At 39.0% G+C, this 25795-nt stretch overlaps 2 protein-coding genes across 6 annotated transcripts in view; one reads left to right on the top strand and one right to left on the bottom strand.

Moving 5' to 3' along the window:
* Positions 1 to 4115, bottom strand: part of nrap (nebulin related anchoring protein) — a 93511-nt gene extending 89396 nt beyond the window's left edge. For all 3 annotated transcript variants that reach the window (XM_003223428.4, XM_062975710.1, XM_062975709.1), the window contains exons 1-2: positions 3857 to 4115; positions 3398 to 3492 (exon numbers count right to left, since the gene is read on the bottom strand). In XM_003223428.4, the coding sequence (XP_003223476.2) occupies positions 3398 to 3492; positions 3857 to 3928 (167 nt within the window). In that variant the 5' untranslated portion in view covers positions 3929 to 4115. The remainder of the gene's footprint in view (positions 1 to 3397; positions 3493 to 3856) is intronic.
* Positions 4116 to 6770: 2655 nt separating this feature from the next.
* The window catches only part of casp7 (caspase 7), a 36833-nt gene continuing 17808 nt past the window's right edge, over positions 6771 to 25795 (top strand). For 2 of the 3 annotated variants that reach the window (XM_003223441.4, XM_008114736.3), the window contains exons 1-2: positions 6771 to 6928; positions 12039 to 12151. In XM_003223441.4, the coding sequence (XP_003223489.2) occupies positions 12039 to 12151 (113 nt within the window). In that variant the 5' untranslated portion in view covers positions 6771 to 6928. Of the gene's footprint in view, positions 6929 to 12034; positions 12152 to 25795 lie in introns of all 3 variants that reach the window. The other variant, XM_008114735.3, reaches the window with a different exon arrangement.

Genomic DNA, 25795 nt, shown 5'->3' with positions numbered 1-25795 from the left:
TTGACTCCCCTAATTACAATATTGACTATTTTGAAGGAAGTAATGTGATTTCAATTATACTTTAAAGGTAGTTAAATTTATTTTAATTGACTAAAATGTTACATCTAACATTATGTTTAAAAAAATCAGGATGTTGCTCAATAACATATGTTTAACTATGTAAAATTATCAGATAATTTAAACAGATCAAAAGTATATTAAAAGAAGGAGAAACTAGGGGATATGCATTACATCTACAGAAAAAAAAATGTAAATACAGTAGAGTCTCACTTATCCAAGCTAAACGGGGCAGCAGAAGCTTGGATAAGCAAATATCTTGGATAATAAGGAGGGATTAAGGAAAAGCCTATTAAACATCAAATTAGGTTATGATTTTACAAATTAAGAACCAAAACATCATGTTATACAACAAAGTTGACAGAAAAAGTAGTTGAATACGCAGTAATGTTATGTTGTAATTACTGTATTTACGAATTTAGCACCAAAATATCACGATATATTGAAAACATTGACTACAAAAATGGCTTGGATAATCCATAAACTTGGATAAGCGAGGCTTGGATAAGGGAGACTCTACTGTACTTGTCAAAATGTTACTTTAATGTTTTAAAAATAGAGGCCAGTTGATGACGATTATGTTTTCCCCCAAAATGAGAACAAAGTGGCTCACAATTGAAAAGAACAATACAAATTGGGAACATTCAAGCAAGTGTTAAAATAGGACTAATTATTCATACTATTTTAAAAATTAGACTTTGATTTGAAAGAATAAAATTCAATTAAAATAGGATTACAGGGTTGTTGTATGTTTTCCGGGCTGTATGGCCATGTTCCAGAAGTAGTCTCTCCTGACATTTCTCCCACATCTATGGCAGGCATCCTCAGGGGTTGTGAGGATGCCTGCCATAGATGTGGGCGAAACGTCAGGAGAGAATTCTCGCAACCTCTGAGGATGCCTGCCATAGATGTGGGCGAAATGTCAGGAGAGAATCCTCACTACCTATGAGGATGCCTGCCATAGATGTGGGCGAAACGTCAGGAGAGAATCCTCACTACCTATGAGGATGCCTGCCATAGATGTGGGCGAAACGTCAGGAGAGAATCCTCACTACCTATGAGGATGCCTGCCATAGATGTGGGCGAAACGTCAGGAGAGAATACTTCTGGAACATGGCCATACAGCCCGGAAAACATACAACAACCCTGTGATCCCGACCATGAAAGCCTTCGACAACACATTAAAATAGGATTAAATTATTCATACTATTAAAAAAATAGACTTTGATTTGAAAGACTAAAATAAAATTAAATAAATGAAAAATCTATTCAAAACAATTCATTTAAAAATACAACACTCCCTAATTGGTTCTTTTAAAAAAAATTCTATTTTAAAGGTCTGTTGGAATAAAAATAATTTTCTCTGTTAATGGAAAGACAACAAAGGAGGGGCTATTTTAGCTTTCCTGGGAAGGGAGTTCTGGAGTCTAGGAATAACAACCAAGAAGGCCCTCTCTCGCGTTCTCAACAATCGTACTATTAACAAAACAACTATCTTTTGAACATCTTGAGCTGTATCTCTGATCTCTTCTGTAATGCCATATTACGCTATTTAACTAAGAAAACCCAATTTTTTAAAACCAAGTTGAAAGACTTGAGGACAATTTAAAACAATGCACATATAGCAATTTCTATGGAATCAGGCCCCAAAACCTTGTTGTTACTGATGCCAGAATGACACCAATTGGCGCCATTCTAGGAGAGGGTGCCCAAAAACTAGGCCACCACAGCAGTTGTTCCCACAAGTGTATATAGAAAGTAAGCCTTCTCTTGTGTATCAAGGATCTAAGCCATTTAGGGCTTTGCATGTCATCACAAATCCGCAAAGCTCTACACTCACTTGGGAATCACTTGGCTGTTCCCGTGTCGGAATGTAACTCACAACAAGCTCTAGCCAACATAGTTCAAAGGGAGGAATGCTGAGAGTTGCACTTAAACAACATCTGAAGGGCCACACAATTCTCACCAAATGCTGTAGCCCCTAGAAGATAACCCTACACCATATTTTCTGTCTAAGGTGCTGTAAGTCTGCTTGGAGCTGTTTTTGTTTGTTTGCTTGCTTCCGTGTCCACTTGTACAGCAGAGGTTGGGAAGAGTACAGTTTTGAATCACACTTTTCAAAATCTCTCAGCAAGCACAAATAGAGCTTCCATATGCATATAACTCTAGAAATTCCTATAACTAAAATTCAGTAAGAAAACAATGTAAACAGTAAAAACAGTTTGACCAGGATGGAAGGAACAACTAATAATCTGGACAAGTCTTTATCAAAATTCATTTCATTCATATCTTGATAATGAATTTCATAGCCATAACACAGATTGCATTTCTTTATCTGAAATACTTGAGACTAGAAGTACAGTAGAGTCTCACTTATCCAACATAAACGGGCCGGCAGAACGTTGGATAAGTGAATATGTTGGATAATAAGGAGGGATTAAGGAAAAGCCTATTAAACATCAAATTAGGTTATGATTTTACAAATTAAGCACCAAAACATCATGTTATATAACAAATTTGACAGAAAAAGTAGTTCAATATGCAGTAATGCTATGTAGTAATTACTTTATTTACGAATTTAGCACCAAAATATCACGATGTATTGAAAACATTGACTACAAAAATTCATTGGATAATCCAGAACGTTGGGTAAGTGAGTGTTGGATAAGTGAGACTCTACTGTATTTGGATTTTGCATTCTTTGGAATCCTTATATACGCAAATATTATGTACATAATGAAAAATCTTTGAGATGGACCCAAGTCTAGATATGAAATTCATGTATGTTTCATATACAGTAGAGTCTCACTTATCCAAGCCTCACTTATCCAAGGTTCTGGATTGTCCAAGCCATTTTTGTAGTCAATGTTTTCAATATATCGCGATATTTTGGTGCTAAATTCGTAAATACAGTAATTACAACATAACATTACTGCGTACTGAACTACTTTTTCTGTCAACTTTGTTGTATAACATGATGTTTTGGTTCTTAATTTGTAAAATCATAACCTAATTTGATGTTTAATAGACTTTTCCTTAATCCCTCCTTATTATCCAAGATATTTGCTTATCCAAGCTTCTGCCGGCCCGTTTAACTTGGATAAGTGAGACTCTACTGTATATATATCTGGCAAACATAGCATAAAGGTAATTATTAAAATAATTTTGTGCATGAAATGTGCATAAAGTTTGTGCACATTCAATCATCAGAAAGCAGAAGTGTCACTATTTCAGCCCCATTTGTGGATGATTTTGAATTTTGAAGCATTTTGGATTTCAGAATTCCAGATAAGAGAAACTTAACCTGTAATATTGGCTACAAGACCAAAGACACACTTACGCTTGACAGTAAGGCCTTTTTTGGTGGCTGACAAAGTTATTTACGGTTAACATCATCTTGCAGGTTTCGCAGTGAAAGCAGGCTTTATGCCATGTCTGGAAATAGCAAGGACAAGAATACAGTGAAAGTTGCTTCTGTGCCATATTTCATTAGTCTCTTTTTTAAAAACCAAGTGATTATTATTGGCAGTACAATAAATGTATGAAAAAGCAGACACCAAAGATCTATTTCTGTCATGTAGAAATATAGAGATTTTTTTTAGAGATATACAAATGTTCTGCTAAATATCAACAAAGTTTAGCTTTGACATCAAAGTCAATTACCATTTATAAAGATCAGAATAATTTAGTATAGTTTCAAGTTATTTAAATTACTATAGGTGTTGTCTATCTATTCAAATATTTGTGGATATATTATATCAGAATTTTTTTCATTATGTCCAAAAACAGCAGTACTGACCTGATCAATACAGTTAATCTTCTCTGCGGGATAAACCCCATAACCACATCTGGCACAAGGCTGAATATTCATCTTGAAATTATCCAAGGGATTATTTAAATTGAAAAAAAACACAAAACTTTTGAGGGATACAAAAGTACAAAAAGAAAATGTGTTGCTTCGTATAAAACCCTCCAATCTGTCCACAGTTCAACGTTCTGCTTCCCTGTTGCTGCGCTTCTTTCAAACTCAGCTGTTGTCTGGTTTTTAAAGCTGCCACTTACTAAGAGAGGTTATTTTGGCAACTGTGTAAGAGTTCATGGGAGGAAACGCAACAGGAGAATTCAGTGATACCTTTCTTAAAATAGAAGAGTGAACTCACAGAGAAACATCATGGTCATATGAGTGAGAGCATCTAATTGTTAATATTTACATGATGGAGCTTCAACTCAGACTTCTAAATATATGTTGTTTCATCTTCAGATTATCATTTATTCGCTGAGGATCACCATTAAGGAAAGAAGAACAAGGCAAACAAGGCAATTAAACCCTTGTCATCCATACAACTGATTCAGGCTTTTTGTGTGTGTCAGGAGCGACTTGAGAAAATGCAAGTTGCTTTTGGTGTGAGAGAATTGGTCGTCTGCAAGGACGTTGCCCAGGGGATGCCTGGGTGTTTGATGTTTTACCATCCTGTGGGAGTCTTCTCTCATGTCTCTGCATGGGGAACTAGAGCTGACAGATGGGTCCTCACCCCACTCCCCAGATTTGAACCGCTGACCCCTGCAAAAAGCTTTCACCCATTGCACCATTGGGGGCTCCATTCAGATTTAATTACTGGTAGTGAATGGTGCAATTGGCCAGCTTCATTAGCATTGAATGGCCTTGCCTTCCTTCAAAGCCTGCCTGCTCCCTACCTGGGGGAATCCGACCCTGGACCTTCCAAAGATATATAAACCCCACTTGCCTAGTTTTCAACAGACTTCACAACCTCTGAGGATGCTTGCCATAGATGCAGGGGAACCATTAGGAAAGAATGCTTCTGGAACATGGGGCTGGGCTGTGGCACAGGCTGGTTAGCAGCCAGCTGCAATAAATCACTGTGACCAAGAGGTCATGAGTTCGAGGCCAGCCCGTGTCAGAGTGAGCACTCAACAATTAAAATAAAAAAATAGCCCCTGCTCATTGTTGACCTAAGCAACCCAAAACATCTATCAAGTAGGAAATTTAGGTACCTCTTATATGTGGGGAGGCTAATTTAAAAAAAATCACCCAGCTGCCATTGGAATGAGAAAGTTGCTGTCACAGTGGATGATGAAGCAGCTGCTCCCCCTGTGGCCGGAATCAAGCATACCCTCAGGAAGCTGGAGAAGGTTTAAATTGCCTCTGTGTCTGTCCCTGTGTCTGTTCTATGTTATATGGCATTGAATGTTTTCCTTATATGTGTACAATGTGATCCACCCTGAGTTCCCTTCGGGGTGAGAAGGATGGAATATAAATACTGTAAATAAATAAATAAATAAATAAATAAATAAATACCGGAAAACTCACAGCAACCCAAGTTCTGAATAAGTTTTCAAAAAATTTCCTGTGGCTCCCTTTCTCCAGTAACCCTTCTTATTACAGAAATTCTTGCCAGCATATTTTACCATTTTTATTCTGTTTGCAAAGTGTCACAGTGATTATTCGATGATGATTATACTGCTCATTCTTTCACCTACTAGTATTTGCTCAGCCTGTGAATGAACATGTGAATGGCATGTTCTTGGTGGTATGGGGATACCAAGTCACCTTGTCTGTCTCCTGAGAAATCTGTATAAAGACCAAGGAGCCACAGTAAGAACAGATCACAGAACAACAGACTGGTTCAAGATTGGGAAAGGAGTGCGGTAGGGCTGCATACTTTCACCCTCCCTATTCAACTTGTATGCAGAACACATCATGCGACATGCGGGGCTTGAGGAATCCAAGGCCGGAGTTAAAATTGCTGGAAGAAACATTAACAACCGTACATATGCAGATGATACCACTCTGATGGCCGAAAGTGAGGAAGAGCTGAGGAGCCTTATCACCAAGGTGAAAGAAGAAAGTGCAAAAGCTGGGTTGCAGTTAAAAGTCAAGAAATCCAAGATCATGCCAACTACACCTATTGACAACTGGCAAATAGAAGGAGACAACATGGAGGCAGTGACAGACTTTATATTTCTAGGCGCGAAGATCACTGCAGCCAGGAAATCAGAAGACATTTACTTCTTGGGAGGAGAGCAATGGCCAGCCTTGACAACATAGTGAAGAGCAGAGACATCACACTGGCAACGAAGGTCCGCATAGTCAAAGCAATGATATTCCCCATAGTAACCTATGGATGCGAGAGCTGGACCATAAGGAAGGCTGCGCGAAGGAAGATAGACGCTTTTGAACTCTGGTGCTGGAGGAAAATCCTGAGTCGCTTGGACCGCAAGAAGATCCAACCAGTCCATCCTCCAGGAAATAATACCCGGCTGTTCACTGGAAGGAAGGATATTAAAGGCAAAGCTGAAGTATTTTGGCCACATCATGAGGAGACAGGAAAGCTTGGAAAAGATCACGATGCTGGGGAAAATGGAGGGAAAAAGGAAGAGAGGCCGACCAAGGGCAAGATGGATGGACGGTATCCTTGAAGTGACTGGCTTGACCTTGAAGGAACTGGGGGCGGTGACGGCCGACAGGGAGCTCTGGCGTGGACTGGTCCATGAGGTCACAAAGAGTCGGAAACGACTAAACGACTGAGCAGCAGCAGTGAATGAACACCAGGGCTACGATGAGCAGTGAAAGCGTGTATACATTTTTCTGGGACAACTTGGCTTTGCTTGTGCCAAACTGCGCTGGAGGCTTCAGCCCAGCAGGTGGCGCTGTTGGGAAGCGACGCTGCCGCAGCCACGCAGGCGGGCAAGAGAGAGAGAGAGAGAGAGAGAGAGAGAGAGAAAAGTCTCCGCTTTCGACGCTGGAGGCGGGAGGCTTTGCAAAGAGAGGCGCAGGAGGGGCGTCCTTTTACTTTCGCTTTCTGCGTAGCGGAGCGCAGCTGGCGCAAGACTTCCCATTCGCGGGTCTCAGGCAAGTTTCCCTCCAAAGTTGGGGCTGGAAGTAGGGAGCGGGGCGGGAACCCATAGTCGTCATTAAAGCTCCCCACCGACTTAACTCCCTTTCTCTTTGCCTGGAGGAGAAAAGCTAGATCTTCACTGCCATATAACCCAATTTTAACTTCATTGCATAGCAGTGTAATCCAAACTAAAAAAAAAAAAAAGGCAAAGAGAAGGTCAAAAATTGACTCTATTATGGATATATCTGAATGCAGCTTGATACTCCTTTTAACTGGCTATGGCTCAGTGCTATGGAAGCCTGCGATTTGTAGTTTGGCAAGTGAAGGCTACTCAAGACCTTGTCAAACTACAACTCCCATGATTCTAAGGCATTGGATTGATTTTGGGTTGTTGTGATTTTTCCGTTCTGTATGGCCATGCTTCCAGAAGCATTCTCTCCTGAGGTTTGGCCCACATCTATGGCAGGCATCCTCAGAAGTTGTGAGGTGTTGAAAACTAGGCAAGTGGGGTTTATATATCTTGTGGAATCGTAGACTAAAATTTACGTACAGTAGAGTCTCGCTTATCCAACGTTATGGGCCGGTAGAACGTTGGATAAGCGAATATGTTGGATAATAAGGAGAGATTAAGGAAAAGCCTATTAAACATCAAATTAGGTTATGATTTTACAAATTAAGCACCAAAACATCATGTTATACAACAAATCTTACAGAAAAAATACTTCAATACATAGTAATGCTATTTAGTAATTACTGTATTTATGAATTTAGCATCAAAATATCACGATATATTGAAAACATTAACTACAAAAATGCGTTGGATAATCCAGGACGTTGGATAAGCGAGTGTTGGATAAGTGAGACTCTACTGTACTTGGTAGACCTAAAAGAAAGCTGGTTGAAATTTTTTTATAGATGGTATCCCCCCCAAACATTTATCCTCTAAACTGCCCCACTTTCATATGTCCCTGTCCACATTGGAGTACCCCTCTGTCCCTCTCACTCCGGGTTTTATCTTTGTGTTCATGCGGCCTGCTCTTGTTTTACTGTTTCTTGATTTCTTGATGTGATGTCTATTATTATCTATTGTATTACTTTTAATTATGTTATGATATGCTGTTTTATATTTTATTATATTGTATTGCTTTGGGCATGGCCCCATGTTAGCCGCCACGAGTCCCCGCTGGGGAGATGGTGGCGGGGTATAAATAAAGTTTTATTATTATTATTATATCTGACCCCACAGAAATTATCAAAATACTATAAGTCTACTTCAAATAAATGCTGGAAATGTGGTGAAAAGGAAGGCACGTACTTCCACTGTTGCTGGACTTGTACAAAAGCAAAAGAATACTGGAAAGAAATACAGTAGAGTCTCACTTATCCAACATAAATGGGCCGGCAGAACATTGGATAAGCAAATATGTTGGATAATAAAGAGATATGAAGGAGAAGCCTATTAAACACCAAATTAGGTTATGATTTTACAAATTAAGTACCAGAACATCATGTTATACAACAAATTTGATAGAAAAAATAGTTCAATACGCAGTAATGCTATGTAGTAATTACTGTATTTACAAATTTAGCACCAAAATATCACAATGTATTGAAAACATTATAATAATAATAATAATTTTATTTTTATACCCCACCCCATCTCCCCGAAGGGTCTCGGGGCATCTTACATGGGACCTTGCCCGATACAACAATCAAACATCAATACAAAGCAAGAGCACAATTAACCCAATAAAAACATTGACTACAAAAATGTGTTGGATAATCCAGAACGTTGGATAAGCGAATGTTGGATAAGTGAGACTCTACTGTACCTGACACCGGATAAACTCGCAAAATTTAGTAAAGGAAAAGTTGATGGGAAATGCTGGAAATGTGGGAAAGGTGATTTTATACAGATGTGGTGGGGTTGCAGGATGGTAAAAAAATTCTGGCAGGTAATTCATAAAGAAATGGAGAAAATAATTCAAAAAGAAATTCAACATAAAACTGGAATACTTCCTACTAGGGATAACGGATTTCCAGATGGATCACAACACGGAAAAACTCTTCACATACATGGTGACGGCGGCCAGGATATGTCTGGCAAAATTGTGGACGACACAAGAAACTCCCTTAATAGAAAACTGGCTTCTGAGACTATTGGATATTAAAAATATGGATTTATTGACTCAAATATTATCACAGGATAATGCTCCAAGACGAGAGACAAATTGGTCCAAACTGAAGGAGTATATCCATAAAGAAAATATAAAATGTTTATAAATTATGTTAGGAAATTACCCCAGGACTCAAAATGTATCTGGGGTGACTGCTGACAGGGCTTTAAAGCTAAAGAAAACATGTCTTGCTGTGCAAAAGATCTGGAAGGGAAAATATGTTGTTGTGGGGTATTATATAATTTTTTTTCTTTAGTATATTTTTTTCTTCTTTTTATATTCTTTGAAATTCATAAATAAAAATTATTTGAAAAAACTACAATTCCCATGATCCTAAGGCATTGGATTGATTTTGGGTTGCTGTGATTTTTCCGTTCTGTATGGCCATGCTTCCAGAAATATTCTCTCCTGATGTTTGGCCCACATCTATGGCAGGCATCCTCAGAAGTTGTGAGGTGTTGAAAACTAGGCAAGTTGGGTTTATATATCTTGTGGAATCTCCAGGGTGGGAGAAAGAACTCTTGTCTGCCTGAGGCAAGTGTGAATGTTGCAATTGACCACCTTGATTGGCATTGAATAGCCTTGCAGCTTCAGAGCCTTACTGGTTCCTAGAACCTTTGTTGGGAGGTGTTAGCTGGCCCTGATTGTTTCATGCTTGGAATTCCCCTGTCTTCTGAGTGTTCTTCTTTATTTACTGTACTGATTTTAGAGGGGTTTTTTTTAATACTGGCAGCCAGATTTTGTTCATTTTCATGTTTCTTCTTTTCTGTTGAAATTGCCCACATGCTTGTGGATTTCGGTGGCTACCATGCCCCACGTCCCCCAAAAGGCAATTCTACTTGGGATTTGAGTCTCTCTTCTTTTCATTTGTCTGTTGTTGTTATTATTATTATAGATTTATTTTTACCTAACAACACAGCACACATTCATATTAGGTCAAAGTGTCCTGTTATTATTTTTCTACTACTATTACTACTACTGCTATTATGCTATACATATAATATATGTATAGTATAATATAATATACATATATTCCCTAGATAATGTGGAATTTTATTCATCCCTCTCACACAGCTGAATAAAATTCCCCATTTTCTGCATTGAATTGGAATATATGGCAGCGTGAACTCAGATAACTCAGTTCAAAGCAGATATTGTGGGATTTTCTGCCTTGATATTCTGGGTTATATGGCTATGTGGAAGGGCCCTCAGTTTTTGTTCCTGGGTTATAAATGTCATTTCTTAGGGTCCTTCCATGCCGCCATATAACCCAGAATATCAAGGCAGAAAATCCCACATTATCTGAGTGTGGACTCAGATATCTCAGTTCAAAGCAGATATTGTGTGATTTTCTGTCAATATCCTGGGATATAGGGGTGTGTGGAAGGGCCCTTAATTGGTTCCATCATAAAAACATGGAAAAAGTTTATTAAACTGCAAAAAACATCCTGCATAATTTTTCAAAGAATATTTCATCCAATTCAACATAGGGCCCTTCCACACAGCCATATAACCCAGAATATCAAGGCAGAAAATCCCACAATATCTGCTTTGTACTGGGTTATCAGAGTCCACACTGCCACATATCCCCGTTCAAAGCACATAATGTGAGATTTTATTCAGCTGTGTGGAAGGGGCAATAGTTTGTGATAGCCACAAAAATGAAGTTTCTGGAATATAACAACTACTTTCAAAGTAAGTACCGCAGGCAACAACACTTTCAAACCAGGGACAAAATTTTTTTCAAATTTGGTTACGGCAACAATGAAGTACTTTGGCCACATCATGAGAAGACAGGAAAGCTTGGAGAAGAGAATGATGCTGGGGAAAATGGAAGGAAAAAGGAAGAGGGCCCAACCAAGGGCAAGATGGATGGATAGTATCTTTGAAGTGACTGGCTTGACCTTGAAGGAACTGGGGGTGGCCACGGCTGACAGGGAGCTCTGTCATGGGCTGGTCCATGAGGTCACGAAGAGTCGGAAGCAATTTAACGAATAAACAACAATATTATTTGCATTTGTATCCCACTTTTTCTATCTAAAAGGAGACTCAAAGCATCTGTTCTATTTGATTCTGTTTACTTAGAACCAGATCTCTGTGCTTTACCTACCTCAAAAACTACAGGTGGAGTTTCCCTTCAAAAAAATTTAGGGTCCTTCCCCACTATCAAATTAATCCAATTTGACACCTCTTGAATTTCTGTGTCTCGGTGCTGTGGGGCCTTGGGAATTGTAATTAGGTGAAGCACAGCCAGAAAGGTTTGGCAGAGAAGGCCAAAGACTTGGTTAAACTACAAATCCCAGGATTTCATAGCATTGAGCCACAGCAGTAAAAGGGTTGTCAGACTTGCAACGCCTGTATTTGCATATACGTCTATATAATCATCGTTGAGATAAGACTGAACTGTAAACATGAGTTTCATTTATGCTTTATATACACCTTATGCAAATAGCCTGGAGGTAATTTTATCCAATGTGTTTTGTGCAGGAATCAAAGTTTATGCATGCTGAGCCATCCAAAGGTAAAGATGTCAGTGTCTCAGCCACTGAGAGCCATTCCACACAACACTATATCCCAGAATATCAAGGCAGAAAATCCCACAGGATCTGCTTTGAACTGGGTTATCTGAGTCCACACTGCCTTATAATCCAGTTCAATGTGGATTATATTCATCTGTGTGGAAGGGGTCTCAGATACTTGTATATCCAGCCCATCTTGTGTATTTCAGTAGCTATACCTTAAGTTTTTGGAAGTATCTCTTCCATTTATATTTCAAAAGCAAAATTTGAGCACTACGACTCAGAGTTTAAAAAATTCATACATTTTGAAATGCGGTGAAACTTCTTTTCTTGTATCTGTCTTCTGTAATTCTACATGGGAAAAGAGGTCATCAAAAGCTAAGGACATTGAATGAGTCTTGAGTTCTGTCTTTTCTTTATACAAATAGATGGCTGAAAAACTTCCTGGCACTGTTCCATCACAGATGGATGAAGAAGAAGGTTATGATGATGAAACAGATGCATTCCCAAGCAGGAAAAATCGAATATCGCTCTTTCAAAAGTAAGGAGTACTTTTTAAGAAGCAAAACCTTCGGTTTCTCATACTTCTCTGCATGCTAATTTTTGTTTCGTTGGTACACTATATGTGAATAAATCATTCTTTTGAGATCAGAATTCATATTTACTCTTTATCCACTGAAATAGCAGGAAGACACACGCCCAAAAATGTTTTGCGTATTTGTGCCTAATATCAAATGCAATATAAACTCTCTTTTTTTTTGCAAATTACACCAAAAACAGGAGTGTTCCATTTACATAGTTAGATTGATCAAGAGATGGCATACATCCATTTTGAAGATTGATTAATACAAAGTACACTTTGGTGATAACTTTTATTAAGCTAATTAGAAGCAACCTTTTTAGATTTGTACAAAGTTCATGATACAAGATTCAGTTTATATGTACTACATTGGTACAGATATAATATAGTAGTATTCCTTCAAGGGCATTGCTGAACTGGAACAATTCTAACCATTGTAGCCATTGATGAGTGATGGTGGGAGTTGTAGTTCCACACCATTGAGAGGTTCATTCCTTTTCCAACACTGCTTTGCAGCTTTCTTAAGATAATATTTGGGTGACCACCTATCCTTCCCAACTTTTAAAAAACTTTTTTAAACCTGTTTTAAACCTCACAACCTCTGAGGATGCCTGCCATAGATGTGGGTGAAACATGAGGAAAGAATACTTCTGGAATATGGCCATACAGCCCGGAAAACACACAACAACCCTGTTTTAAAATTACTATTGACTTACAACTATCTTCATGCATTGCCTAGTTGGCCCATTAAAGTCAAATTGACTAGTAGGTATAAAGGATGACGTTTTTTCCTTGTGTGTGCCTTCAGATTGCTTTCAAGTTATGCTGACCCCAGATATTTCATCATTTTTATTAGGCTAGATATTTTCAGAGGTGATATTGCTAGTTGCTTGTTCTGGAGTACTATCTCAATAAATTTCGATCTCTTTCTCTAAAGAGACATGTCTAACTTTTTACCTGATTAGTTTTAAATGGCTTCCAAAAACCTTTTAATTGTTTTTTCTTTTTGTTAAAATTATATGCTAATTTAAAAAAAAATCTAAAACTACATTCTGTTTCTAACATTTTACAAGGTTTAATCTGAAATTAAACCTGCTGTTGTCCAAATTTCACAGTTATTGATGTATTCTTAATGGTACTGATTTTAAGACACTTGTATTTTGGAAGTCAGCAGTTAAATCCTTAAAATACATCAAAGCATCTACATTTCAAGTAAAGATGCAAGGACTAGCAATTTTAATGTATGGTTTTAATGTAAAGCAAGTAATAGTAACATCTTCATTCTGTTGATCAATGGTTCCTAACCTTTTTTTGACCAGGGACCACTTGATCAGGTACCACTTTGACTAGGGACCACTCTCCAACACTAGTACCGAAAGGATTACGAATCAGTTTTTGGTCAACTTTAGATTTGATTTGGTTATTTGGGGTTCTGATTCAGAACATTGCATTGGGTAGACCACATCAGCTCTAGTTTCTGATATAGAACATATGCCATCCAGTAGTCGCCATCTGCTCGCCCACAGCAAACCATATTTAATAATCTAGAGCTGTGGACCTTATTTTAGGTCTTGCAGCCCACCGGTGGGCCGTGGCCCACAGGTTGGGAACCACTGCTGTATATATAGAGGGAAGAAAAAACCTTCCGTTTCTATTGTAGTCCATAGTTCTTCCTTCTGCATAACGGGTCTTGCTGAGGTAGATACCCATTTTATGTACTGTTGCTCAGCTCATGCCAGCAAATAACCTTTTCCTTGCAGTTATGTGAGTTTATAGGAACCAGATGATTTCCCTTTAGATTTAATTGCCAACAAGGGAGCAAATAATGTTCCCATTCTTCACAATCATTTTCTCTTTCCCCTCTTTCTTTTTCTATTTACGGAGATCTGGGAAATTTTTCTAAGAAAATCAATTTAAGAAAGAGACCTATATATTTTATGCCCACTAGATGGCAGACAGAGACAATATTTACTTGTTACACGTCCTACAGTAATCCAGAAGATGTTATCATTATCTTTGAGATACAGTTCTTTTTGTCTTTTTTCAACTTGTCACATTTCAACAATTATTGCTTGCTACAGGGATGGAAAAATCATTCCCATCAACTTCCCCTTCCCCAATAGCCAGTGACAGATTATCAACAATCCCAAGCACCTCTTGATATTCTTGAAACTAATGTAAAAAAGATGATGATGATGATGATGATGATGATGATTATGGAGAATATTTGGGAATGGGGGGATTACTGTATTAGCCATAATTGCTACTTTTAGAATGAAAACAACCAAGCAAATATATGTTTTCTGGGGCAGTCAACACCAGCTTCATAGCATAATTAAATAACTATTGATAAAAACTGGCTGAATCCAATTTTAGTCTCATTTAGAGGCACTTATGTGGGGGGTTTATGGAGCCTGAGTAAATGGTGATTAACACCTGTCCAGTTCAGTAAGTCTAATCTAGCAAGGATGAAAATTGCATTTAGCTCAGTATGTACTGTGTTGTAGCCTATGATGAAGTACATTCAGCAAGTCATGAACTTTTAGAAATGTTGTTTTGTGTGTAAGGTGCATTTGTTAAGCAAACTACAGTAGAGTCTTGCTTATCCAACATACACGGGCTGGTAGAATGTTGGATAAGTGAAAAGTTGGATAATAAGGTTGGGATTAGGGGGAAGCCTATTAGACGTCAAATTACCTTATGCTTTTACAAATTAAGCACCAAAACATCATGTTTTACAACAAGTCTGCAACTTGTTTGGGAGAGTAGCTGCATTTGTGTTGTTGTTGGGCATGTTGGCCCGCTGTGTGTTGCTGCCTAGAGAAACAGCTGTTAATCCGGGTGGAAGGCAGACTGCGTTGGATAATACAGAACATTGGATGAGTGACAGTTGGATAAGCAAGACTCTACTTTATCTTGGGATCATCTTATCCCAACCAAAACAGTAACAAACAGGAGCTGAAACAAACATACAGTTCTGGACCATGTGCAAATGGGAAATTCCAGATGTTATACTGATTGCCCAGTTGGAAAAACTAACCAAACTCTATTCACAACTGTTTTTCCTCTGCTAATTTGTTGTCTTTGGAGCTTCACGTCTCCTGATCCACAACAGCAAGTGCCATTTTTGAAACCCAAAGACAGTCTTACTTTTGAATTACCATCCACCCAATGCATTTTGCTGCTAACGTTTGAGATGTTTTTCTGTGCAAAACCTTGAGACTATTTCTTGACTTGCAGATTGTTCAGAAGAGAATGAAACTAGAAGACCATTCTGTTTCAAAGTCTAGAATTCTTTTTAGTAATACTTGTACAAAGTCTAACAGCTGCTTATGATGATAGCTTTGAGATATAATAGAAGGGATAAGATTTCATGTCAGCCTATTCTGTCTGTCTGCTGCCATCCCTTCCTTGGTAGTTATTCTGCCCACTTTTTAATTAATTAATTAATCGCCTTTCTCTACCCCGAAGGAGGCTCAAGGCCTCTTACATATGGCAACCATTAGATGCCTTGAAATACATACAAACAGAGACTTAAATCAATTAAATTTAAAATACATATTAAACATTTAAAACATTGATGGCTAGAAGGTTCCTGACATGGAGAAGCAATCTTAGAAAAAGATTGGGAAGTATTTATTTAATCTATTTATTTAGATGTGTTCTCCGTTTTTCACTCTGCATTGATCTTTACAAATGAGCTATCACTGATAATGAGAAACAGTACAATTTCTTTGAACAAAACACATGTGCCCATACTATAATTTGAAATAGTGGGCCTCCAGGTGTTTTGGACTTCAGTTGATAAGCTGGTTGGGATTTCTAAGAGTTGAAGTCCAAAACACCTGGAGACCCAAAGATTGGGAACCACTGATTTGAAAGAAATCAAATTCAGTTTTTTTATACATTCTAATCATTAAGGCCCTGTCCTGCATGTAGTTCATAGAAGCCTCATCCTGCAAGATTATTTATACATGAAATATGAGATGAAATATGATTTGCATTGTGCATAACTTCCCTGTCATTCATGTTGCATTTTATATACTACCTCTCATTGAGTTTAATTTATATTTCACTTTCGTCTTGGCAATAAGTAATGTATGTATTTTTTATTTTATTAAAAAATGTATTTATTGTTTATCTGGCTTTGCTCCCAGTATGAGTCCCAAAACAATGTTAGTCCAGTTTGAAGTGCTTCTCCCAAGTTCAAAGATCTAATGAAGCACAGCTTTTTATTTTTTCAACACAAGTTATTGTGACTCCCATTAATTGGCATCACTATGCCAGGGCATTTGACTCATAATTCCTTCAAATTATTTGCTATACTTCTGATGACTTGGTTCACACTACGTCTTGCACTGTTCTCGTTGGACTTTGAACAACCAATTTATTTATAAGGCTATCTGAGTGGGCAGAGAGTATGACAGGAAAGAAAAAAAATGTTAGTGTGATTATTACTCTTTCAGGTTTGTATCCGTAGTAAAGGTTTCCTCTGACGTTAAGTCCAGTCGTGTCCAACTCTGGGGGTTGGTGCTCATCTCCATTTCTAAGCCGAAGAGCTGGCATTGTCCATAGATGCCTCCTAGATCATGTGGCCGGCATGACTGCATGGAGCTCTGTTACCTTCCCGCCGGAGCAGTACTTACTGATCTACTCACATTTGCATGTTTTCGAACTGCTAGGTTGGCAGAAGCTGGGGCTAACAGCGGGAGCTCACTCCCCAGATTCGAACCACCGACCTTTCGGTTGGCAAGTTCAGCAGCTCAGCGCTTTAACCTGCATCATTCTAAAGCATTTAAAATTGAGTAAACAAAACAAGCTTTATTTAGACAAATATGTATAAAACAATTGAGAAATAGTAAAATATAAATAAATTTAATTATACTGCGAAGGATTCCTAGAAAAAAAATATTTTAGTAATTTTTGGAAATCTGCTTTGATCAATTATAAGGATTTATTTCAAAGTTAAGCCATGTCTAAAAGATAATCCTATTTCAAAAGTGGATGGTAGCATGCCTCTCTTAAGTATTTCTTTGTCTGCATCACTACAGAACACAGTAATGCAATGATATGTTTTCTACCTATCAGCAGAAGTGGAAGAGACCTAAATAACCTCCGCTGCATGTTAGGCTATAGTTATGGAGGTTTCAATAGCCTATAGAAAAGTCCAGCGTGACCCATTGCTGACACAGGCAAATCTTTGCGTCTGTGAACACACAGTAGCCTGGTTCACTGTCCATTGTAGTGTAAACATGGTGGGATGCTGCCATTATTAAAGAAGAGTAAATCTGTTCGTCAACACAAGGTGACTGTATCTTTCAGATGCAGAGTGGTGTACCACTTGATGAAGAGCCAAGGTATAGTATCCTCTGTCTCTCCTCTACCCAGTTTGAAGAGACTACCTTTTAACTATTTAGTATACTAAGAAGACAGTTCACTAACTATTTAGTTGCAAATTTATTGACAACTGGAAGGTACTTTAAATAGTAATATATTTCTGAGAAGACTTAGAACAGATCAGCAGAGTGGAAACAGTGTGCTTAGGTTTGCAAACAGGAAGTATGGAACTCAAAATATTTGTTTTGGTTTCAGAAAAAAAGGAACCTATTTATATAGGGAAGAGTAAATGTAGATCTCATTATTTCCTTCATTCCTCCCATATTAGCTATTATTTGATTATGCTAAAGCATTCCCAAATTAATGTGGAGCCTTTAGGTGGTGATAACCTTTCAGATAGTCTGTAAAAACTAAAGAGTATATATGTGAAGAATCCTGATTAAAGGGCTCTGGCCCCTTCCACACAGTTGAGAAAAATCCCATATTATCTGATTTGAAGTGGAATATATGGCAGTGTGGACTCAGATAACCCAGTCCAAAACAGATATTGTGGGATTTTTCTGCCTTGATATTCTGGGATATAGAGCCATGTGGAAGGGCCCTGGGACATATCAGCCACAAGGCTTTATTGATATTTTCTGGATCTATGGTGAATTGAACATCTTTGGAGTGTGGTACCATATTATTGTTCAAGAAATTGTGAAGCTTCCATCTAAAATTGATTCTTTAATGGTGCAGTTCTTTGTATGTGTATTTGTCAGTTCTCATGATTTAGCATCTCAGTTGTGGATACTGTACAATATATGTGTGCATAGTACAATGTAAACAAGAAAGTCTATAATAATAATAATAATAATAATAATAATAATAATTATTATTATTATTATTATTAATATTATTATTATTATTATTATTTAGCCATAGACCTTAAAGATGTGAAGTGTGTGCATGACACATCTTTTAGGGCTACACATTCTCTTCTATACCTTGTACATTCCTCTCTGGGTAGAATGATAGATGGATTGTAATGTTTTGCTTATTGTTATGTTGCATTTAAAAATATAAATAAATTTGACTAACAAATCTTGTCCCAAATTTGATGTTGGTGGTTGCATGTTGCTTTGCTTTTAGTTCTGCCCCCTATCCATGTTGCCCATTTTTACCTCTATGAAAAACTGACTGTCATTATGAGTTTCTGTTCGTTAAGGATTTCTCTGCACAGTTTGATGGTTATTTGCCAATACAGTAGAGTCTCGCTTATCCAACATAAACAGGCTGGCAAAACGTTGGATAAGTGAAAATGTTAGATAATAAGAGGGGATTAAGGAAAAGCCTATTAAACATCAATTTACATTATGGTTTTACAAATCAAGCAACAAAACATCATGTTTTACAACAAATTGACAAAAAAACCCAGTTCAATACACGGTAACGTTATGTAGTACTTACTGTATTTATGAATTTAGCACCAAAACATTGCAATATATTGAAAACATTGACCATTAAAAGGCAAACTGCGTTGGATAATACAGAACGTTGGATTAGCGGAGGTTGGATAAGTGAGACTCTACTGTAACTCTACTGTACTGTGGAACCCCTGGTGGCTCAGTGTGTTAAAGCGCTGAGCTGCTGAACTTGCAGACTGAAAGGTCCCAGGTTCAAATCCGGGGAGCGGAATGAGTGCCCGCTGTTAGCTCCAGCTTCTGCCAACCTAGCAGTTCGAAAACATGCAAATGTGAGTAGATCAATAGATACCGCTCCGGTGGGAAGGTAACGGTGTTCCATGCAGTCATGCTGGCCACATGACCTTGGTGGTGTTGGACACGACTGGACTTGACGTCAGGGGAAACCTTTACCTTTTTACCTTACTGTAACTCAATGCAATACACACTTGTGTTTCTGTCTGTTAATTTTTACATGTAGAACCAGCAGTGTGTTAGGCAGCCTTAGGCTCTCAGAGGAAATAACTAATATATAAAGTTTTAGAATTAAAATATCGTAACATAAATGGGCAGGCAATAATTAATGTGTCCCATTCCTATTACAATGGTTGGAAGAAATGTGCATAATTGTTCTACAACATACACAGACTCCTACACTAATTACTACCCTAAAAATATGCAAGTGCCTTTTTGCCTCTCTTGTATAGATAATGTTATAATGCACTTTCTGGCCGCAATTAGCAGTGGGGAAAGTGTCATGTTGACACAATTGATTCATGAAAATTGGAATTCTAGAACACTAGTTTGTACCGCTTCGTGATCAGTCAGTGCCCAGCTGCTGATCTAAACTGTAGATATTTTTCAGTCACAGCAGAGAAACCACTCTCACAGTTTCTCAGTCCTTTCCTATTCTTGGTCTTATACCAATAAAAATAATTTTAGTATAATGCATCATTTGAATATATGTGTGCTTGCTCCCACTCTCACTGGCAATAGATCTCTCCTATGTGAATGAAGAGGATAGCCCTTCATACTTCTGTGCATGGGCACTAAAACCTATAGTTTATAGGCAAGGGCCTTTTCACACAGCCACACGATTTTGATTCAGGAGGGGCTGGTATTTTGGTTTGGGGTGGGGGCTGAGTCTGGGTGAGAGAGGATCTACCCTAGCAAACCTTTGATATCGTTATCCCAATACCCCCATGCATATGGGATATATTGAGCATGGTGATCAGATCATGATATGAATAAAGATAACCGTTTAAATAATAAATATAAGGCCTTCTCGCAGACCACCCTGAGAATTTCGGGGGGGGGGGGCTGAAGCCCCTCAAGCCCCCCCCTCCCCGGCTACATGCCTGCGACAGCCATATAATCCAGAATATCAAAGCAGATAATCCACATTATCTGCTTTCAACTCCATTATCTGAGTTCACACTGCTGTATAATCCAGTTCAAAGCCAATAATGTGGATTTGAAACAGCTATGTGGAAGGGATCACAGCGAGCAGCTTTAGACAATATCTTGAATAGAGCCTTTCTTTAGAAAACCTAGAGCTTTGACTGTTTTAACCATTAACTTTAGTTGGGGAAATACAGAGAGATAATGTAAGTTTCTAAGATCTTATTTTCAGGTGTTCTAGTTCTTCTGAGTGAATAAAGCCTGTAAAATTACAGGTGTAGGGCAAGTGTGTGTAAGGTTTTTTTACTACCATATTACAGACCTCCAGGCAGTTTATGGTCCCATCTACATTGACCAGTATTGAAGAAAGTGGTTTCTCTGTGCATGTGATTACATAACAAACCCTAGAACCAGTTTAAGGCCTAGATAGTGATTACACAGAGTAATGGTGCACATTAGGGACTTTCTTTCATGTACTTTTGTAGGAGTTTATTGTCTGGCCGCCACAGTTTGATGATAGCTTTGAACTAGACTTGTGCATTACCGTTTCTGTTTGTTCCATTCGTATGGCTCTGATTCCGTTTCCGTCTGGTGCTTACAGAAACAGGTGTCCATACGAATGGGCTTTTCCATTCAATGTTGAAAAAATCAGATTTTTCGGGCCTTGGGCGGCAAAGCACCAGGCCCTGTGAGCCGGGCCTACAAGCCATTGAGTGCACAATAGCTCTTAGGCCCAGCTCGCAGGACCTACAGTCGAGCGCTCAATTGTAGGCCCAGCAGGCAGGGCCTACAATTGAGCTCTAAGTGCTCGATGCTCGACTGTAGGCCCTGCGAGCCGAGCCTACGAGCATCGAATACTTGATAGCTCCTAGGCCCAGCTTGCAGGGCCTGCAATCAAGCTCTGAATGCTCAATGCTCGATTGTAGGCCCTGTGATCTGGCGCTTGGCTGTTGGCCCTGCTAGCCAGGGCCTACAGCCAAGTGCTGAAAATCAGCCAACCAAATGGCTACTGTTCCCTCTGCCTTTTGTTTCACTGTTTCTTTTGTTTTCGTGGGGTTGTGCTGTTCCGTGCAATCTGAATGGATGGAACGGTACAAAAATCACAAAATAAACAGATGAAACAAGATTCAGGCCCTACTTTGAACTGCATTAAGTGGTCAAGTGTAGATGGGGCCCAAATTCCATCCAAAATATCCTATGGATAGGTGTAAAAAGAAGGAAGTTATATGAACAGATTGTACATTTGCACAAAATAGGTGCAAGAATTAGAGATGTGTGTTTGCCTTTGATAAGAGTGAGTTTTTCTTGGGGAAATACATGATAGTATATACATTAACTAGTACTCAGACAAATAATAAACAGGGGCCTTAGTTTTGGGTGCTTTTAAAAGAGTGCACTTCCCATTTTTGTATGAACATTTGCTCCATTCTTTGTGTGTCTTGTATATGTAAACCCAAACACACTCCCCTGCTTAGTGGACCATAAAACATGCTTGCTTGTAAAGCACCTTAGAGAATTACCAGGAGTCTTTAAGACAGAAAGGGTGTGGTAGGAGCCTTTTAAACAGCTATTGCACCTCCATGCACTTTAAATGTCCCCTTTATATAACTCTCCTCTCCCACTGTGATTTCAAACAAAGAGGGGGAATGCCCCTGCTTGTTTATATGAAGTATTTGTTCCTTTCCATTTAGCCAAAATGATGCCAGAGAGGTTCTCAAATAGTTGTTTTGGCAGATCTTAACTGTGACCACACATAAGGGGAAATGGACAAAGGTAATACAGTCCAGGGAGAATGGAAGTATGCCTCTTCTCCCTTAGTGGTTAAAGTAATTGGAAAGTTGGAGGATAGAGCTCTCATGGGCAGCTGGCACCCATGACTATGGAGCCATGCATGGCTGCTTTTCCTTCTCACTCTTCTTTTTATTTTAGACCAAGCAGTCAGTGGCACAGCCTGTTTGTTTTCTACCTCCACCGCCACCCCTCTTCCGGCATTCAGCTAAACTCTCTGGCTGCTTGCCCCTATTTGAAGTTGCTGTCGAGCAGGAACTTGGTGCCCGGCTCTCCATGTACCTCCTGCCAGGAAGAGAGTATTGGGATAGCTTGGATCAGGTTGTGTTAACATGGTAAAATTCTATGTACCAGGCTGTGTACTTAATAGTTCATACACTGAGCAGATTATTTTTCCCAGTTAGTGATAGCTTTTAAATTCTTCTTAGAACAGTGCTCCACCCCACAGCTAGAAAATACAATGAAAATGCTGGAATAGCATCTGCTAATGAGGCTTTTATTAATCAACAGAACTCTACATGAGTTTCATTCAGTAATTCATTCCACTTTCCTTTGTTTTCCCATCACTTCTTTTCTTCTTTTTGCAGATACTCTGTTAAGCGCTTGGGGGGGGGGATGAATGAGCTAGACCAGGGGTTCCCAAACTAAGGCCCGTGGGCCGGATGCTGCCCTCCAAAGTCATTTACCTGGCCCCGTCCTAAACTTTAGGGTTAGGGTTGACCTACGTCTGAAACAACATGAAGGCACACAACAACAACAACAATTTTGGACTATTTCATCATAGTCTGGCCCCACAACAGTGAGGGACCGTGAACTGGCCCTCCACTTAAAAAGTTTGAGGACCCCTGGGCTAGACAATGTTATTGCATGCCTCCCAACTGGAAATCCCTATGCTTATGCTATATCTTTCCCAGAAGCGTTGAAATTGAAAGGTATTGATTTTGCTTGTTTAATTTTGAGCTTTTCTAAAATTTACTCCTGAGAGTTTGGAGTTACCTATCACAGAATCTCCTCTACTTGTTCTCCACCTTTTGTTTCCTACTCAGTTGTCATGGAGAGCAGGCAGGATAAAGCAAGATAACTGTGTCATCAAGTTATCTTATGTATATCCATCTTTAGAACAGTCTGCTTCTGAACACATAACCTCAAATGATGTCCAAAGAAAACCCGATTTGTATTCAGGCTTTGCCCAAAGCAAATGCCCAGCCCGAATGTTCAGCGTTGATGTCAAGAAAGATTATGTCAAAGAAATTGATAGTTCCCTTCCAGATTATCCACATTTGCAGTGGGAATTAAATAAACTATACGTAATATTATATACTGTATATCCTTGTGTATGTGCCCCTGGTGGTGGCGCAGTGTGTTAAAGCGCTAAGCTGCTGAACTTGCAGACTGAAAGGTCCCAGGTTCAAATCCCAGGAGTGGAATGAGCGCCCGCTGTTAGCCCCAGCTCCTGCCAACCTAGCAGTTCGAAAACATGCAAAAGTGAGTAGATCAATAGGTACCGCTCTGGCGGGAAGGTAACAGCGCTCCATGCAGTCATGCTGGCCACATGACCTTGGAGGTGTCTACGGACAACACCGACTCTTTGGCTTAGAAATGGAGATGAGCACCAACCCCCAGAGTCGGTCACAACTGGACTTAACGTCAGGGGAAAACCTTTACCTAACCTATCCTTGTGTATAAGTCCACCTCGTGTATAAGGTGAGGGCAAGTTTTGGGGTCAAAATTATGAATTTTGATATGACCTGTGGATAAGCCAAGTGTCATTCTGTGGAGTAATGAAAGCACTAGTGCTGTCTCAGAAGCCCAGATGCAATTCCCATTCGAAGACAGACATAGTGCTGCAACAGGAAGAGTATAGGGGGTTCGTGTTTTTGTTAAGTCATGGACTAAGCTCTCACCTTTTGTCACTCTACTAAAAAAAAATCTTTGATACAAATAAAATATAATGCTCACACTGACCCATGAATAGGTTTTTGGGGTTACTTTTGTGATTAAATTTCTAGAATTATACATGAATACAGGCATGAGTAAACTTTTAAACATGGGGGCCGCATTATGGATTGGATGAGCTGGGCTGGGAGTTAGGGTGCAGGGAGAGGTCTGGGGGTGGTTAGCTTGGGGGGTTCACAAACAGCTGTACGGGTCTCATGAGAGCCTCGTGTGCCTACAAGGCCCTCCTCTGGGCAAGAGGATGTAGCAGCTCACCAAGAGGAGTGTGCCTGCAGGGTTCTCTTCTTGGCAGAAGGATGCGTTGACTCCTGCCAAGAGGAGGGCTTGACATGCAGCTGCATGGAGCTCTCCTGAGAGGCCCACTCAGCCATGTGTGACTAGGAGGGCTCCCCTTTCAACAGGAGGACGTGGTGGGCCACCACATCCTCCTGCCGAGAGAAGGGTATGACACATGGCTTTCTCTAGGGCCAGAGCCAGAGGAAAGAGCCCAAGAAGCTGCATCCTTCCCAATTGAAACAATTGAAAACCTGGATGTTTGGGCTGGCCTTTGGAGAGACAGCTATTGGATGACCAGCCTCATTATAATTCTATTCTGAATGTTATTAGGTTCCTTTCATCGGGGTATTTTAATCTAATGATTTTATCTTATATTGCTGCTATAGTCCCCTCCACCTTTGAAGTTGGCTGAATTGCATTGGTGGTTGTTTGATATTATTACTGTTGTATAAACCTTTGTTTTAACTTCTGTTTTATCATCTTCTTGTGTTTTAAACTGTGCATATTGTTAATGTATTTGCGTTGTTACTTTTGTAACATTGTGAGCCGCCCCTGAGTCCCCACGGGGAGATGGTGGCGGGGTATAAATAAAGTTTTATTATATTATTATTCCCACGGGCCTGGGCATGTTCATACCTGGTATACAGTGTATATAGGATATAACGAGGAACAGTCTCCTTTAGTACCATATTTAGGAGAAAGATGAGGTACAAATTAAGTTTTAAATCCAAATATTATTTTTGATTAGGAATCAAAGAATTTGGCTGTGATTTAGTTGTATAAAATCAGAACCTTTGGAAATGTACAGTAATACTAAAATGCATTTCCAAGATGTGATAGTTTTATGAAAGCATGTTGACATCTGGAAGAACCAGCAAGCTTAAATTATTGTTGATGAAGCCCACAGAATTGATAAAGCGTATCTGTTGTCCTAAACTTGGTTCCCTATTTTGGAAAGTAAGAAAATAAGCCTGCAGATAATGTTCTTCTTCACATTTTTGTAACACATCACCCTCCCTTTTGTATACCATGAAAGTGCCCAACAGCATATATGCATCGGTGATATACTTTAATTATTTGTGAATCAGTTGCTTTATAATCTTTTGCTGTAATTTCCTGCATATATATTCAGGAAATTCCAAATCTTGATTCATGCATTGCAAATTTTCTTCCTTAATATCCTGTCAAGCATTGGATAAGTGCAAAATATTTGTTACAATTGTCTTGGTGCTTCCAGTAATATGTGTATGAGCCTGGGTGGTTTTAAATGTTGGGGCTTTCTGTCAGTGTCAGGAAACGTTTCCCAAATTAAGGGAATTAATTTGAAAAAGACTGGGCAGATGATGATCAGTTTGAAGGCACCGCTGTAAGTAAATGGAAAGGAAAACTGAAGTAGCAATGTCAA

The sequence above is a fragment of the Anolis carolinensis genome, chromosome 3, assembly GCF_035594765.1.
Source record: "Anolis carolinensis isolate JA03-04 chromosome 3, rAnoCar3.1.pri, whole genome shotgun sequence".
NCBI lineage: Eukaryota > Metazoa > Chordata > Lepidosauria > Squamata > Dactyloidae > Anolis > Anolis carolinensis.
Note: the sequence above shows the minus strand (reverse complement) of the source record. Positions and strands in the feature narration are given on the sequence as shown.